At 35.8% G+C, this 17,591-nt stretch overlaps 1 protein-coding gene across 2 annotated transcripts in view; it reads left to right on the top strand.

The window, feature by feature from the left end:
• Positions 1-17,591, top strand: part of GREB1L (growth regulation by estrogen in breast cancer-like) — a 140,066-nt gene that overhangs the window by 15,452 nt on the left and 107,023 nt on the right. For both annotated transcript variants that reach the window (XM_014535943.1, XM_014535942.1), the window contains exons 3-5: positions 7,905-8,064; positions 8,270-8,467; positions 14,577-14,753. In XM_014535943.1, coding sequence (XP_014391429.1) covers positions 7,908-8,064; positions 8,270-8,467; positions 14,577-14,753 — 532 coding nt within the window. In that variant the 5' untranslated portion in view covers positions 7,905-7,907. The remainder of the gene's footprint in view (positions 1-7,904; positions 8,065-8,269; positions 8,468-14,576; positions 14,754-17,591) is intronic.

Raw genomic sequence — 17,591 nt, 5'->3', positions numbered from 1 at the left:
GTGTAGTTTAAGAAGAAAATGCTAGAATTAAGATTAAATAATTTAAAAAGCAAATATAATAAAGAATTTTCTCTTTGAAGGGAAATGAAGAAGGGTGGGGGGGGCGGGGGATTCTGCATGTTATAAGAGCTTTCTTTCCACAGCCCATGACCTCAATATACCACTTTATATGATTGTGGATATCTTTGAAGGGTGTCCACTGATAGGTAGTAAGGAGACTGTTAGAGGAATTTGGTAACTGTTCCAATTTTATACACTATATACATGCACATATACATAGAGAGAGCATATATTACAATATGTATTAGTAAGAGAAAAAGATAAAATGATGAGAAGTATACAGTAGGCTTTGTTTAGCATTTTCTTACTGATTTATAAATTTAAAATATGTGAATTACTTGTATGTGTGATTTTGTTTCTATTCTTTTTGATAATTACTCATTTTAAAGCAACCTGTACTTAAATGTAAGGCTTAGTATGCAGTGTGTTCAATGTCTACTTTCTCAAGGTTAAAGTGCCTTTCAACAACTAATTTAGAAACCTAAGTGTAGTGACTGATAATTGCCTAGAGAAAATCCACAGCTGTTTAAGTAGCATTGAAATAGCGGCAAAACTGACAAATACAATTAGCAATGTTAATAAGAAGATGGAAAGACGGGCAGATGACAGTGTGGAAAGATGAAGGTGTAGGGAGTAGCAAAATCCATGTAAGAGCAGAATGTTCAGTTTGCTTTGAATTTCCAATGCTTTTTCTTTTAAGCTAAGTCCCTCTTTTACTACTCTCTGAACTACCAGAGTGGGTGTTTTTGTCTTGTTTTTAGCAAGTTAACTAATTCAGATACACTTGTTCAGTCCCTAAATCACATCTGATTTTGAAAGATGATGGACAGGTGTTTGGCAGTACTATTTAAGAAAAACAATCAGATTTTGCTGATTCTAAGGCACAGTTTTAGTTGTGGTGCTTTTGAAAGTCGATTTTAAAGGTATTTCTATTTTACTATAATTACTATGAGTGGGAATTCCTTTATCTCTCTTCATACCCTTATAATTCTTATTAGTCATTCAATTATATCACAAAGGAGACCAAAGCCTTGTTTCTAGATTTAGTGACCCCGTATTACCAAAACAAAACCTGCAGAAGTCTTTAGTATATTATTGCTAATTATATTTATCTGGTTAATGTTCATAGCTCACTTTCCAAACAACTTATTAGGAAAATTAAATTGGGATAGGTAAATAAGAGAAATTAGATAAATATCATATGAAAAATATTTAGTTATCTGTGCCCTTTCCGTGTTACCTTTAAAGCACCCAGTGAGATGTGGAAAATTATTATAGTATCTTTTGAAATTCTTCTCTTCATTTGGGAAATTGGCTTTTGCCTCTGGTGTGTTATGCAGATTTTAATGATTGTTGTGTTAAATCCCCAGAAGTTTGTTGTCTGAAACCATAGAGACTGGGAACTCTCTGAATGTGACAGCCTTGATGGATGTGGTAAACCACACTTTGGAAGCATTTCTCCTTATTTAATGTTTTCTGTTCTGGATTATTGACTCTTCTCCCTGTTGAAAAATTGGTCTCTGGTGACATGGTAGAGGTCACACGTTGCCTATTATTGTTTTGCTTCTTTGATCTTACACAGGGATTGCCTCTGGTAATTATACTAGTTCCAGAGAGTCTTGACGAGATGTGTTTATTTTACAGAAGAATTTCTGGTATTTCAAGGAGGAAGAAAGTAAAGATTTCCAATAGTAACATGTAACTCTGTTACAAAGGAAACATAGCATTGTCCTTTATCTTTTAATTATGACAGTTTTTAATAATAATTATTAAATGAGTTGGAATATTACAATAATTATTTCTATAACAATTTAAGATATATTGCATATCTATAAATTATTATTGGTAAAAATGGTTATTATATAATTAAGTTATTAGGTCAGGGTTTTTATTTCAATACCAAAAATACTTTGGCCTCCAGAAATTGTCAAGAGATTCATCCACATTTAAATGTACAGAACCATTAAAAGAGACTGGAAATCTTATATTTTAATCTGTTTGCATTTTCTAAAGATTTTTAGCAAGGAGGATGAATAAAAATAAAATAAAACTTTTCTTTTGAATGCTTGGTTAGCTTTGTGATTTTTGGAATATGCTTAGGAAGGGATAATATCTCTTCAAATCCACTTAATGTATAATTGGATAAAACACAAAAAATTTTTAAAATTTGGTTCCTATTTTTAACATAATATTTTCCCTCAAGAACCCATAGTCCAGTAGGGGAGTCAGACAAATACTAGATCCAACTATTAAGAGTGACAAATATCAATTTAAAGAATAAATGAAATGAGAAAAGAGTACAAAAGAGAACTAAAGAGAACTGTGAATATATGTTGGTTTAATTTTGGATTATGGATTCTACAAGAACTCCCAAGAACCGTGTTTGATTTCTTTGTCTACTAGTCACACATTATCAGTCTCATTTGTGAATATATATATATGTATATATATATGTATATGTATATGTGTGTGTGTGTGTGTGTGTGTGTAAATCCTCACCCAAGGATATATTTTTCATTGATTGTGGAGATGAAGGAAGAGGGAAAAAGACAAATATCAATGTGGAAGAGAAATATCATTTGGTTGTCTCACACACGCACCTTGACCAGGGATCAAACCCACAATCCTTTAGTGCACAGACAGTGCTCAAACCATTGAGTATACCAGCCAGGGCATCATCAGTGAATATTTTTTTTTAAATATATTTTATTGATTTTTTACAGAGAGGAAGGGAGAGGGATAGAGAGTTAGAAACATCGATGAGAGAGAAACATCGATCAGCTGCCTCCTGCACACCTCCTACTGGGGGTGTGCCCGCAACCCAGGTACATGCCCTTGACCGGAATCGAACCTGGGACCTTTCAGTCCGCAGGCCGATGCTCTATCCACTGAGCCAAACCAGTTTCGGCCAGTGAATATTTTTAAGAGAAAGGGCATGTAAGCAATGATGCTTATAGCACATAATCTTCTTACACAGAGTCTTAAGAATCTACTGGCTATAGAGGACAGTAATGTTTTGTATATATGATTGTAAAATTTCCTAATAAATTATGTGTAATAATACCAAATAGCAGCTTTTGGAGCTCTTGATGGTCATTTGTTCCTAGAACAACACCCCAGAATCTACTGTAGTGTCCAACACATGCAAGAGAAGGAATGTATCTTACTTTTCTTATTATGCTCAATGTAGCACAATGCTTAAAAAAAACACAACTTACTCTTCTAACATTTTCTGCACATTTATTTTGTGCAAGGCATCATTCAAAAAACTTTGTGTATTCTCATGTAGTCTCACAAAAACCAATGACATTGGTTGTATTACTCCATTTTACAGATGAGAGACTAAACAAATTGCCCAATATGGTACAGGCTGGTGGGTGCAGAATTTGAATTGTCATCTGACTCCAGAGTCTGTGTGCTTAACCACTTCAATAGTAGGATTTATATAAATGCTGTATGGCTTGGTGGGTGATTGTTAAAGTTTGGAAAGTGGGCGACAATATCCGTAGAGAAAAAGGTAACAGAAAACTGACAACTTATACAAAGTTATCTTTTTAGTATTATGTCTGGCACATAGGCAATAAATTGTGCCTTAAAAAAACCCACTTCAAACCAAAACCACTTCACACACACACCACACATAGACTTTACCATCTTCACTTTCAAATAATGTTTTAGTGGGCGGGGGGAGAACATGGGCATTTTAGTCTAAATTTGAACCCTATTTTCATCATTTACAAACTAGATAACCTTGGCTTGTTGCAGAAACTAGATCGTTTGCTCTGTCCACCCGTCCCTCATTCTGAATCTGCTTGTCTTTTTGTGGTTTCATTTACTTGTTCCTCGGTCCTATAAATGAAAGTTAGCTCTAGAGGTTGGACTGTAATCATTACACCCATCAGCAAGAATACTTCCTAGATGGTGTGTGTGTTTCATATTATCTCCCATAGAGAGGCACACAGCCTCTCATTGCCTCACTTTTAGTGGTGCTAAGTTTGATCAGTGGATTCAGGAAGTGTCAGCCTGATCCCTCCATTATAAAGTTCTCCATCAGCTTTTTATCTAATGGTATCACTTGATATCATTGTCAAAATGAATTTTGCATTAAGGGTTGCAAATTGGTAATTTTATAATTCTGTCATTCTTTCCACGTTTATTATACTAAGAATTCTTCATTTTTAAAAAACCCTCTTTCTCAATAATCAGGATTATTTGGTTTCTTTAAGTACAGGAAGAGCAGAATGAATGCTTCACTCTTTCCTTTGTCTTGTAGTAGGGTTCACATAGGTGCTTTGTTTTTATTTGTTTTGTTTTCCAAAAGGAGTGCTCTCCTTTTCTCCTTGAATATATTAACATTAATTTGTGAGATTTTACATTTTAAATATGCTTCAGTCCATTGCTTTTATTTTCTTTTATGTTGAGTTTCTCTAATGTTGGGCCTATGGGAACACTTCATGTTGACTCCTGTGTCTTCTGATATGACCCATTAGTCCTTGACAGCTTCTTTGCTTTCAGGAACAAGATGTTCATGGTTCATCTTTTGTCTTTCCTGCCCCAAATCTGGAAATGGCCATATCTTCCAGGAACTTTGATTCTTTTCAATGGGAATGATATTAGGAAGTGCTTATTGTTATTGAATTGCCATTGTTTCTTGGACTTTTCAGTAGGCAATGCTTGGGAATAAAAATGTGAAACCTTTTAAAAAGTAAATTATTACTTAATATATCCATCCCCCTCTACCTGCTTCATAGCCTAACTAGCTGTTAAACCAGGCAACCCTAAAGTAGTATCCTAGATGCAGTTCTTTTTCTTTTAGCATGTACATGATTTTTTTATTGATTGAGAGAAAGGGAGAGAGAGTAAGAGAAAAAGAGAGAGAAAGGAACATTGATTTGTTGTTCCACTTATTTACACATACATTGGTTGATTCTTGTATGTGCTCTGACCTCAGATTGAACCTACAATCTTGGCGTATCAGGACAATGCTCTAACAAACTGAGCTACCCGGCCAGGGACCATGAATTTTTTAATTAGTGTTTTTCTTGTTCTTTCTTATCACTAACTATGATGATCCTTTTAACAGTACTTAAAAATATTGTTTATCTCCTCCAGATAGTTGTTATTAAAAGTTAACCTTTATGCCAGAACCGGTTTGGCTCAGTGGATAGAGTGTCGGCCTGCGGACTCAAGGGTCACGGGTTCAATTCCGGTCAAGGGCATGTACCTTGGTTGCGGGCACATCCCCAGTGGGGAGTGTGCAGGAGGCGGCTGATCAGTGTTTCTCTCTCATCGATGTTTCTAACTTTCTATCCCTCTCTCTTCCTCTCTGTAGAAAATCAATAAAACATATTTTTTTTAAAAAAAACCTTTACTAATAGCCCAAGTGCAGTACCTTGAAAATATTTATATTTGGTCAAAAGAGAAACTTATTGAGGGAGTACAGTTGAGTCAGTACAAGTGTACCATAACTGGGGGAAATGGTTTGGAATATTATGCTAGAAGGCTGTAGTAGAAATTCCAACTCTTAATGAGAGGTTCTCATTCCAAGCACTGGAATGAATTTTATTTTCTCTGGAATCCTGAAGAACCAGAAAGGGGTGGAGGGGATGTTCACTTTGCAAATTCACTTGTTCTTACCGTCTTTTTAAATAAGAAGTCTATTTTTCAAAACTACAAAATAAACGAACAAGCAAAATAGAAACAGACTCATAGAGAACAGACTGACAGCTTTCAGAGGTGAGGGGGTTTGTGGAACTGGGTGAAAAAGGTGAAGGGATTAAGAAGAAAACAAAACTTATACACACAAACAACAGCATGGTGATTACCAGAGGGAAAGGGGGATGGGGGAGGGTAGAGAAGAGTATAGGGAGATAAATGGTGATGGAAGGAGGCTTGACTTGAGGTGATAAACATGCAGTACAATATACAATTGACGTATTATAGAATTGTACGCCCGAAACCTATATAATTTTATTAATCATGTTACCTCAACAAATTCAATAAAAAATAATAAAATAAAGAACAGCAAAAACAACTACATGTTCAACAATAGCATTGAATTATCAATGAGAAGGATCAGAACTTCATACTAAGCACTAAAGAAGTCTATGGTCAGTTCTATAATTCTTCACATTATTACCATTTTTAACAAAGCCCAGTTATGCTTTCATTTGGAATAAAGTTGGTCAGTTTCTTTCACTCTACCAAGTCTCTTCATGGTTACTTCTCTTTGTCTTCATCTGAGTATTGCTGATGCTCTTGAGGGATTATGTATGTGTTCTATGAGTCCTCACCACTGGAACTTGGCTCTCTCTTCCAGCTGAGCCCAGATGCATACTCACTTTCCTTCTCAACCAGTCCTCCAGGGACTTCCTCTAGGAAGTCAATCCAAGTTGGAATTCCAGATAAAATTTAATATATCTCTCGCTCACTTTTCTGGGAAAAGTAGGGCTAAGATAGTCTCAAAATTGCCTTTCTTGAAATGAGATTTACCCAAGTTGAGCCTATGTAGTACTCTAGGAGTACAGGATTTATCATCACGTGGCTAGATATCACCCTTACCAGTTGGGTGATAGTGGGCAAGTGAGTTGGCTTCTCCAAGCTTCAGTTTTTTAATCTATGAAGTGGGAAGAGGTCATACATACTTCAGAACACTGAGAATTAAATAATCTTTATAAAGTACTTAGTACACTGCCTAGCCCAACAGTTCTCAGACTTTTCATCTCAGAACCTTTATATACTCTAAAAAACTGAGTTTTATTTATGTAGATTATATTTATTAGAAATTAAAACTAAGAAATTATAAAATATTTTAATTAAAAAATAGTAAACCCAGGATGTATCAACATAAATAACAAATTTTATGAAAAATAACTATTTTTTTAAAGTTAGTAAGAAGAGTAGTCTATCTGCATTCAATTTGTTGCAATGTCATACATCATACAGCCTCTAAAAATTTACACATACAAGAGAATGAGAGTGGAAAAGGCAAATAATGCCTTAGTAATAGTTTGAAAAGAGTTTTGACCTCATGAACCTCAAAAAGGGTCTCAGGGACCTTAGACCTTACTTTGAGAATTGTAACCAATAGCACATGAAAAATTGTAGTTATTATTGATATAAATGGAAAATTTTGTAACTAGCAAGTTCCATACAAGTATTAGTGATGAGAATTAAAGACCATTACTTCAGAACTTATTATAAACTCCTGAAGAGTCTCAAATAAGGTTGTGATTCAGATGGAGCAAAAGACACAACAGTGTTTTTCAAATAAATGCTGGTAATGCACAAATGAGTCCTCTGAGTTTAAAAGGCTCAAATCTTGCTTTCAGAAATTTGTCAATTAAATATATCATCCTAAAGCTTTCATTTTTTCCCCCAGAGAAGAATCTTTCCCCCTAGGGTAATAAGGTCTTAGTAGAGAAAGAAGTAGCGATTTACTCTGAATCATTGATAGAGTTGGTGTAGGGTTATGGTAGCCACCAGTGTGAAGGCTGGAGGTGTGGCCCAGTTGCACCAGGTTGGGCTTCACAATTGACAGGTCAGTCTTGATTTACTGGTTGGAGAACTTGACGTAAGGCATTATTACTGCTTGATTCTCAGATACAAGATCCTTTAAAGTGGCTTTTGAAATGTGTTTGGACTGTAAAAACAAAAGGCAATGTGACTTGATAACAGATACTTTAAACAAATTGTCTTAACAAGAAATATATCTATAGTTTGTATGTTAAGATATATGAATTAGTTTATATCAGCTATATGTGTACTCTGCAGACATATGGTCCTCTAACTATATAAATTTTCTCCCTTTTTCCTCTTTTTTTTGGGGGGGGATGGTGGTGTAGACCATGGGGAATTCATATGCTGGGCAACTGAAATCTGCTCGATTTGAGGAAGCTCTCCACAATTCCATAGAAGCCTCTCTGAGATGTAGTAGTGTGGTACCACGGCCAATTTTTTCCCAGCTCTACTTGGACCCTGACCAACATCCATTCTCACCTGCAGGTAAGTTTCTCAATCGCATACATTCCTAGACTCCTTTTAAAAGAAGTGGGCCTTCCAAATTGGGGGCCTCTGAAATAAACTGGTTAATTGTTAGAAAATGCTAGTCTACCTGTCTTCAGACATCTTTCAGAACTATGAATTTTTCTTTTGATTATCTTTCCTCAACATCTTTTTATTAATTAGCTATGATTTATTTGCTTGCCAGATGTAAAACCCAAAGTGGAGGATCTGGATAAAGACTTGGTACACCGCTACACTCAAAATGGAAGCCTGGATTTTTCTAACAATCTAACAGTTAATGAAATGGAAGATGACGAAGATGATGAAGAAATGTCTGATTCAAATAGCCCACCAATTCCCTATTCACAAAAACCTGCCCCAGAAGGGTCTTGCACTACAGATGGTGGGTTTCACTTTTTTTTTCTTTAATCCCTCTAATATTGCCAGACTAGTTTCCAATCATTAGATGTTGTGCTCAAGGCTAGAAACCAATAATTACAGAAAGGAATGAAGAATAATTATGCTCTTACATTATCTCCTGTGACTTCATAGCAGGTGTTATAAGAAAGGCAAGTATTATCACCCCATCTTATCGATGAAGAGACTAAGATTCACAGCAGTTGATGACTTTTTGAGATGGTATGTGACAATGGTAGACTCAGGTCATGTTTTGCTAATACTCCAGGTACTTCCTGCAAGAATGGTACTACTTTAGGAAGTTTTTTAGTGTTTTCTTTTCCTACTTCTTTCTTTTCTACCCACAAAACAATAACAGAGATAACAGATGATTTATATTTACCTTTTCCACTCATCCAGTATATTGTTATCTATAGAAAAGAAAAATGTATTTTTTCAACCACCTCTTTGACCACACTTTAAAAAAGAAAATCCTAGTCCTAATATAAAACATTTTCAGGACTTCATGGTTTTGGTGATGTCACAATTTAATTTATACCCTATTTTCTCCATTTTGTGATATACAGTGCTGTTTTCTGATCTTCCTGCCCTAATTAGTATGTGGGTTCTACTTTATCCATATTAGCCAAAGTATAACTTTTATATCCATACTGATTTGGACCAGGGGTGATTCTAAATTGTGAAAATCTTGGGGGTGGAAGGGAGGAGAAGATAAGGAGGGGGTAAAATTTGAGGACAGTCCCTCCACAAAGCTTCAAGTACAAATAATTTGGATAAACTAGATTCATATATGCCAAGCCAGATGAATGAGTCTGCACTGTTTGGAAATTTTATTTTCTCCTTGGTTTCTCTCTATCTCTATCTCTTCCTCCCCCCCTCCCTTTCTTCCCCCTCCCTCCATCCTTCTCTCTTATCTGATAAACTACCTAGGGGGATTTGGAAACCTGAATAATCTTCCTTGTAGCTTATCTAGCCTGCTTCCCCACAGGTGGTCTCTAGCAAATGAATACTACTGCTCTTGGAGTTGGGCCTGCTTCTGGCACATCATTCCTTATGTATTTATTGGCTTCCACATGATTGATTTCTTTTGCCGATACTTAATATATTAGCATACATATCAATTTATTCATTGATGTATTACAGGCCTTTAAACCTGTAGAGGTGTGGGAGGTGACTGGCATTTGGTTTCCACTTACCTGTTTTATATCCATTTTCATGCCTTTTATTTAACTAATGAGTCAACTCATATTTATCAAGTAATAGCTAGAAGTGGAAATAGTGCTTAAAATATTGTTGGATTGACATCAAGAACCTTGTTCTATGTAAGAGTTAAATAGAACCAGAGTAAAAGCTTTAGGGGATCATTGTGAAATATCAAATTTTATACCAAAAATGGGGAAGGGTTCCCCCTTTTTTTTTCCTGTGCCCTAGGTGTGTTTTTAGACTGCCTTTGAGGTATCTGGCTCCATTGATATTATATATAACCAGGTATGGAAAGCTGTTTATGACTCACCAAGATATAAACTCAGTGATCTAGCAGATAGCAAGTGATTCTGTGAAGCATAAGGGAAGAGTAATAGTTATTTTAAAGAGAATAGTTATTTTAAAGAGGATAGTTATCTTAGAGGCACATTTTTTCCTAACAAAAAAAGAACTATTTCACCTAAGCACAAGATTCATATTCTCAGACAACCCCAAAATACTAGCTACACTTAGATTCCATCAGCTACTTTGGTTTCTTATAATTAATTAACATCCATTATTTGTTTTTCCCCTTTAATTCACCTGAGGTGACGTGGTCATTAAACACAAAAGGTATCGTTTATAATTTGATAATTCATAGCTCATCCATGGCTCTTTCAATTTGACTCAGCTAAGGTAGTTCTAAGAGTCTTCTCACTCGGAGCCCTGAAATGTTCCTTGTAAAAATGTCAGTAAAATAGGGCAATGTAATGCTGGACTTGCTTCAGTGGACCACCTTCCTGTCATGGGAAATCCTGTATTTACCTAAGGCTTAAGGAAGCTGAAGCTATTTTTAGAGGCAATTTAGATAAGCAGATACTTCACACCTGATGGGCTTCTGGGGGGTTACCATTCAGATGTAAATTTTGGTTGCTAATTTCTTATGTAAATTATTGGAATAGAGTAGTTTCCTACCCTGCTGGGAGGCAGTTGAGTGTCTAAAAGGGTGAAGAGCAACCAAATTTTAGGCCTCCAAATACTGCCTTGATTACTTTAGTTTGTATTTACAGCTGTTTCAGTAAACTTTTCCCTCCCCCCATTTAGATTACTCTGTAACCTTCAAATTGGAGATAATTGGAGAATGCAAATTGGGTTCTGTGAAGTGAAAACCTTGGCTATTTTCTTAAGGAAATGCAGATGAAGTTTATAAAGAGGAGCCCTCTTACTATTTTTTTAAATTAAAGTAATTTGCTGCAAGAGTCTTGGTTTTAGACAATATTTTACTTTTATTCTCAGAAAATGAAACTATTTAGAGGCACATTTGTCAAATAAATTGTAATTTGTATGCCCACCTCAATGATAGCTTATCTTTCTTGCCCATGCTTTCTCCAGGAGCCTCTAAAAGAAACATTAGATCTTTCTTTCGGGATTAGTTCAGAGATAATTCAAAATTATCCTACAGGGAGTAGAAAGGTTTCTTTTATTTTGTTTGAGATTTTAATTGAGCTTTAATATTGATCTTTATTAGGTCAATAATCTAAAACATCTCTAACAGTGGGGAAATAGAACCACCTGTTACACCAGATATTTGAATCCCTGGGGGTTTGAAAATCATTTGTTGGGGAATGCTCTAACTGATACTCTTGAGGTTCCATATAGCTCTGATGGTCTAAAAAGGCTTGTAATAATTTGCAGATTGGTACAAATTGGTACAGGCTTATGGTTCTATCTAGTCCACTCTTCCTAGTATAGAGTGAATCAAGGCTGTAGATGGCTGTATTACTCCTGGGTGACAGAAACAACTCCCCAAGCATTCTGTTTGCCATCAATAGGCAATCGTGCCAGGCTAGCGTGGATCAGTAGTTAAGCGTCAATCTATGAACCAGGAGATCAAGGTTCAATTCCCGGTCAGAGCATATGCCTGGGTTTCGGGCTTGATCCTCAGTGTGGTCCATACAAGAGGCAGCCGATCAATGGCTCACTCTCATCATTGATGTTTCTGTCTCCCCCTCTCTGAAATCAATAAAAATTTATTTTAAAAAATAGGCAATCGTGATCCTCTCATCACTGAATTTGCGGAGATATTACTTTTTGGAGCAAGTCACAATAAAGGTGATACTTCTTAGGGAAAATGTGTTTCTAGGTTTATTGTCTATATGTAAATTAATAAAGCCTTTGATTAAAAATTTAGTGTTCCTTTTAGGACTTTAAAATGCCTCCAGATTTAGTATTTTAGAATTTGGTGGAAAATACTATGTTCACCCCTCGTAGTTTTAGCTCTGGATTATAACTGTTCTTAGTTTTTCTTTAGCTAAGTTGAATAGTACGCTTTTTATCTGTTTCCACATAGTAAACTTCCCATGTCTTATATCACTAAACTTTACTGGACTCATTATGTAACCTTGGGCAAGTTCCCTAACCTTTTTGAGCTTCAATTTCTTCATCTATGAAAAGGAGATAGTAGTACCTACCTACAGTTGTTGAGAGGGTTAAATAACATAATTTAAATAGTGATTAGCACTGTACCTGACTTAGGTTAAGTGCTCCATAAATTTTAGCTGCCATCAATATCATGATAATATCACCGTCATTATTATCAATTTCCAATTTCCAGAGTTTAAAATAAACTGTGAGTCCTGTCCCTTATTGGGAGTGGGGGCAGCAGAATTTTTTTCAAGGGGTTTATGTATTCTTAGCCTCCAAAAATGTTTGTAAACTGAATAACTAATATGACTGAGAATATAAAAATGACTATTTTTCAAACAAATATAGATGATATTGTGAATGATAAAAGACAGATTCATTTAAAATTGTTAAAGAATTCACAAAAAATTTTTAAAATATATTTGTATTGATTTCAGAGAGGAAGGGAGAGAGAGAGAAAGATTGAAACATCAATGATGAGAAAGATCATTGATTGGCTGCCTCCTGCATGCCCCTTACTAGGGATCAAGCCTGAAACCCAGGCATGTGCCCTTGACCGGAATTGAACCTGAGACCCTTCAGTCCCGCAGGCCAATGCTGTATCCACTGAGCCAAACCAGCTAGGGCACACAAAAACACTTTGATATTATTTTTCTCAATTTCCAAACATTAAAAGTTAAATTTGAAATTTTTTAATGTTTAAAAGGGATCTACACACTTGAGATAGTTGAACCCCATTGTCCTTATCAATTTAGTCTTTCTTCTGTTGACTTTTTTCAATTTTGTGATGTCTGTTTTTGTGGTTTGATGATCCAGACCATATAGTAGCTTTATGCACCACAGCTTCATATAAAATTTGGATGTTGTTATCTTTTCATTTCTCATATACTAACTGATGGCATCCAATTGTTTGTTGGCATTTGATTAAATCATAATATTAATTGATGCTAGAAGAATTTAGCATGGTTCTTCTCCACTTTATATTGGGCAGTGATGATAGAGGTCGCCTCAGGTTTGTGTGTAAAGAGTCCATTCTCCCTCTCCTGTAACTCTCTCAAATAGCACTTATACTTTCATTCAGCCTAATTTGGTTGCAAGTGACAGAAACCCAACTCAGACTAGCTTAGGTAGAATGAAGAGGTTATTGGAAGAATTCCAAAGCAGAAGGTGTCATGACCAAACCATGGGAAAGGCAGATACAGCTGAGCTTCAGGGATCCAAACTCTGCCAGAACACCCCCCACCACCACCACATCCCTCCTATCTTTGCTGACAGACTTCTCTCACAGAGCAAGGAACAGAGTTGCACAGAGCTAACCAAGCCATGCTCTCTCTGGTTTCATGTTCAGAATTCTTAAGGAAAATGCTTTGATTGGCCTGGTGTATGTCAAGTGCCCATCCCTGCACTGATCAAGTATGGCCAGAAACGTGGGATGTTTCAGTGGCCCAGCTTGGGTCAGGTGCCAGCTCCAGATCAATCTAGAATGTCACAACTCTCCAGGGGAATCACATGATTAGAGTGCAGGGAGGATCATGTCCTGAAGACTTGCACATCAGTGATCTGTAACAGAAAATAGCGGTCCTCTGTAATATTGCTTTGTGATTATCAGTTCCTTATACAGTCTTCCAATTAGCTGTAATATGAGTTTTTTTTTAATCCTCATGCGAAAATATTTTTCCATTAATTTTTAGAGAGAGTGGAAGAGAGAGGAAAAGACAGAAATATTGATGTGAGGTAAACACATCAATTGGTTGCCTCCTGCACGTGCCCTAACTAGGGCCCAGGCTGGAGAGGAGCCTGCGACCGAGATAAGGGCCCTTGACCGGAATCAAACCCGGGACCCTTCAGTCTGCAGGTCAACGCTTTATCCACTGAGCCAAACCGGCCAGGGATATAACATGAGTTCTTAGAGGAAGATATCTGTATCCCCAGGCCTAGTACAACATCAGTTGCAAATGATTTTTAATAAATCATGAACTAATGAATTACTGTAATGTGTTATCTTGTCATATCTTGTCATTTCATGTCATAACTCGTGAAAATAACCTAACAGTTCTGACTTCTAGTCCCTGCGTATTCGTTTCTGAGTCACCAAACTCGGAGCTTCAGTCTCCTGTACGTGAAACAGAGAGCATCTCTGTTCTTTGATTGTTCCTTTGTAAAAGTGAATTTGCATTGAGAGTTAAAATATTATATTGTGTGCACATAAAAATTACCTACATTTTTTCAAAGTTTGCTGTATCTTTATCATATTTTTACTTATGGGAAAAAAATATGAAAGTTGTCAGTGTTGGCTGCACCAATCCGAATATCTCCTAGTGTCTTTTCATCTCTATTCAGAGGGGCACATATAATAGATTTGTCTTCTCATTGGAGTACACAGACTTTAAGTTCTTAATAGTGATTCCCACAGGTAAACTTTACTCTCCAAATGGGTTACAAAGCATTTTAACCTCCCTAAACATTTCTGTCTTTTTTCTGGTTTTCAGGTTTTTGTCAAGCAGGAAAGGATTTGCGTTTGGTATCTCTGTGTATGGAACCAATCGACATCCCAGCAGGGTTCCTTCTGGTGGGGGCAAAGTCTCCCAATCTTCCTGAACACATCCTAGTGTGTGCTGTAGACAAACGATTTCTACCGGATGATCATGGGAAAAATGCACTTTTAGGTGAGTATTTCACACCTATAAAATTCCTTCCAAGATGGAGTTAAAATACAAGTTTATTTTAAATTATCACTGAATTTTTTTTAAATTGCAGAATTAGTTGAGGAATATGGAGTTTGGCAAAAGTAGGTTTATAGTCGTGAGTATGCAAAACAGTTTATTCTTGTATTATTATTTATTGTATTATTTTCCATATGAACAAATGTAAACTTACTTTTACCCCACCCTATATAGTTTAGTGCAAGTATGTTCGCCATCACTGCTCTAGGTCCATCCATGTTTCACAAATGGTAAGATTTCAGTCTTTTTTTATGGCCAAGTGATACTCCATTGGACATATATACCACATCTTTTTTATCCAATCATCTATTGATGGGTTGCTTCCATATCTTGGCTATTGTAAATAATGCTGCAGTAAACATAGAAGTGCAGATATCTTTTTAAATTAGTGTTTTGGATTTCTTCAGATATTTACCCAGAAGTGGAGTCACTGGGTCATACGGAAATTCCATTTTATTGTGTAGTTTATTTTTTGTTATTTTGTTACTTTGATTTTTGACGTTATTATAGATGTCCCCCATTCCCCCTTTGCTCCCTACACCTAGACCCTGCCCTTTCCTCCCTCTGGCCCTAACCACATTTTTGTCTGTGTTCATGGGCTATGGATATATGTTCTTTGACTATTTTCTTCACCTTTCATCCTGTCTACCCACCCCCCTTCCCTTACACATTTGTCAGACTGTACCATGTATCCATAACTCTGGTTCTATTTTGTTCATTAGATTACACATGTAAGTGAGATTATATGGTATTTATTTTTCTCTGACTGGCTTATTTCGCTTAGCATTATAATCTCCAGATCCATCCATGCTGCAGCAAAACCCAAGAGTCCCTTTTTATAGCCACCTAGTATTCCATTGTGTAAACGTACCACAGCTTTTTTATCCACTCATCTATCGATGGGCACTTGGGCTGTTTCCAGATTTTGTCTATTGTAAATAGCTCTGCTATGAACATAGGAGTGCATATATTTTTTCTGATATATATTCTTAGGATATATTCCCAGAAGTGGGACCACTGGGTCAAAAGGCAGTTTTATTTTAAATTTTTTGAGGAAACTCCATACTGTTTTCCAGAGTGGCTGCACACCAGTATACATTCCCACCAACAGTGCACTAGGGTTCCTTTTTCTCTACATCCTCTCCAGCACTTGTTTTTTGATTTACTGATGGTAGCCATTCTAGCAGATGTGAGGTGATAGGTCATTGTAGTTTTAATTAGCATCGCTTTGATGATTAGTGATGTTGAGCATTTTTTCTATTGGCTATCTGTATGTCCTCTTTGAAAGGTCCTTTGTTCATTTTTTAATTGGATTGTTTGTCTTCCTGGTGTTGAGTTGTATATGTTCATTATATATTTTGGAAATTAAACCCTTATCAGATGTACCATTGGCGAATATGTCCTCCCATACAGTGGGTTCTCTTTTCATTTGATGATGGTTTCTTTTGTTGTGTAGAAGCTTTTTAGTTTGATGTGGTTTCATTTGTTTATTTTTTTCTTTGTTTCCCTTGCCCTAGGAGATATATCAGCAAAAATATTGCTATGAGAGATGTCTGAGATTTTTGAGATTTTATTGCCTATATCTTCTTCTAGGATTTTTATGGTTTCATGACTTACATTTAAGTCATTTAAACATTTTGACTTTATTTTGTGTCTGGTGTAAGTTGGTGATCTAGTTTCATTTTTTGCATGTACCCGTCCAATTTTCCCAGCACCATTTATTGACGAGACTGTATTTACTTCATTGTATACTCTTGCCTCCTTTGTCAAATATTAATTGACCATAGAGGCATGGATTGATTTCTGGGATCTCTGTTCTGTTCCATTGATCTATATGCCTATTCTTTGCCAGTACCAGGCTATTTTGATTACAGTGGCCTTGTAGTATAGTTTGATATCTGGTATCCAACTGTGTTCTACTATCTCAAGATTGCTGAGGCTATTTAGGTCTTTTTTGGTTCCATATAAATTTTTTAAATACTTTTTTTATATCTGTGAAATATGCCATTAGTATTTTAATAGGGATTGTACTGAATCTATAGATTGCTTTAGTATGGGTATTATAATGATATTAATCATTCTTCCAGTCTATGAGCATGGTATTTGCTTCCACTTATTTGTATCTTCTTCAATATCTTTCTTCAATGTCCTATAGGTTTTCGAGTACAGGTCTTTTACCTCCTTGGTTAAATTTATTCCTTGGTACCTTTTTTTGTTCTTGTTATTGCAATATTAAATGGGATTGCTTTCTTAGTTTCTCTTTCTGAAAGTTCATTATTGGTGTATAGGTTTCTGGATATTGAGTATATATCCTGCTACTTTCCCAAATTCATTTATTAGATCTAGTAGTTTTAGGGTGGAATCTTTAGGGTTTTTTATATATAATATTATGTGATCTGTGAATAATGACAGTTTTACTTCCTCCTTTCCAATTTGGATCCCTCTTATTTCTTCTTTTCTGATCACTGTGGCTAGAACTTCCAATACTATGTTGAGTAAGAGTGGTGAAAGCAGACATCCCTCTCTTATTCCTGATCTTAAGGGAGACACTTTTAGTTTTTGCCTATTAAGTATGATGTTGACTGTAGGTTTTTCACATATGGCTTTTATTATGTTGAGATATGGTCCATTTATTCCCACTTTGGTGAGAGTTTTTATCATAAATGAGTTTGGATTTTATTGAATGTTTTTTCCTGCATCAATTGATATGATCATGAGTGTTTTTTTTCTTTTTTTCTTTTATTTATTTATTTATTTATTTATTTATTTATTTATTTATTA

This window comes from Myotis brandtii, unplaced genomic scaffold (assembly GCF_000412655.1).
Source record: "Myotis brandtii unplaced genomic scaffold, ASM41265v1 scaffold154, whole genome shotgun sequence".
NCBI lineage: Eukaryota > Metazoa > Chordata > Mammalia > Chiroptera > Vespertilionidae > Myotis > Myotis brandtii.
The sequence above is the reverse complement of the archived record's forward strand: the minus strand, read 5'-3'. Positions and strand labels throughout refer to the sequence as shown.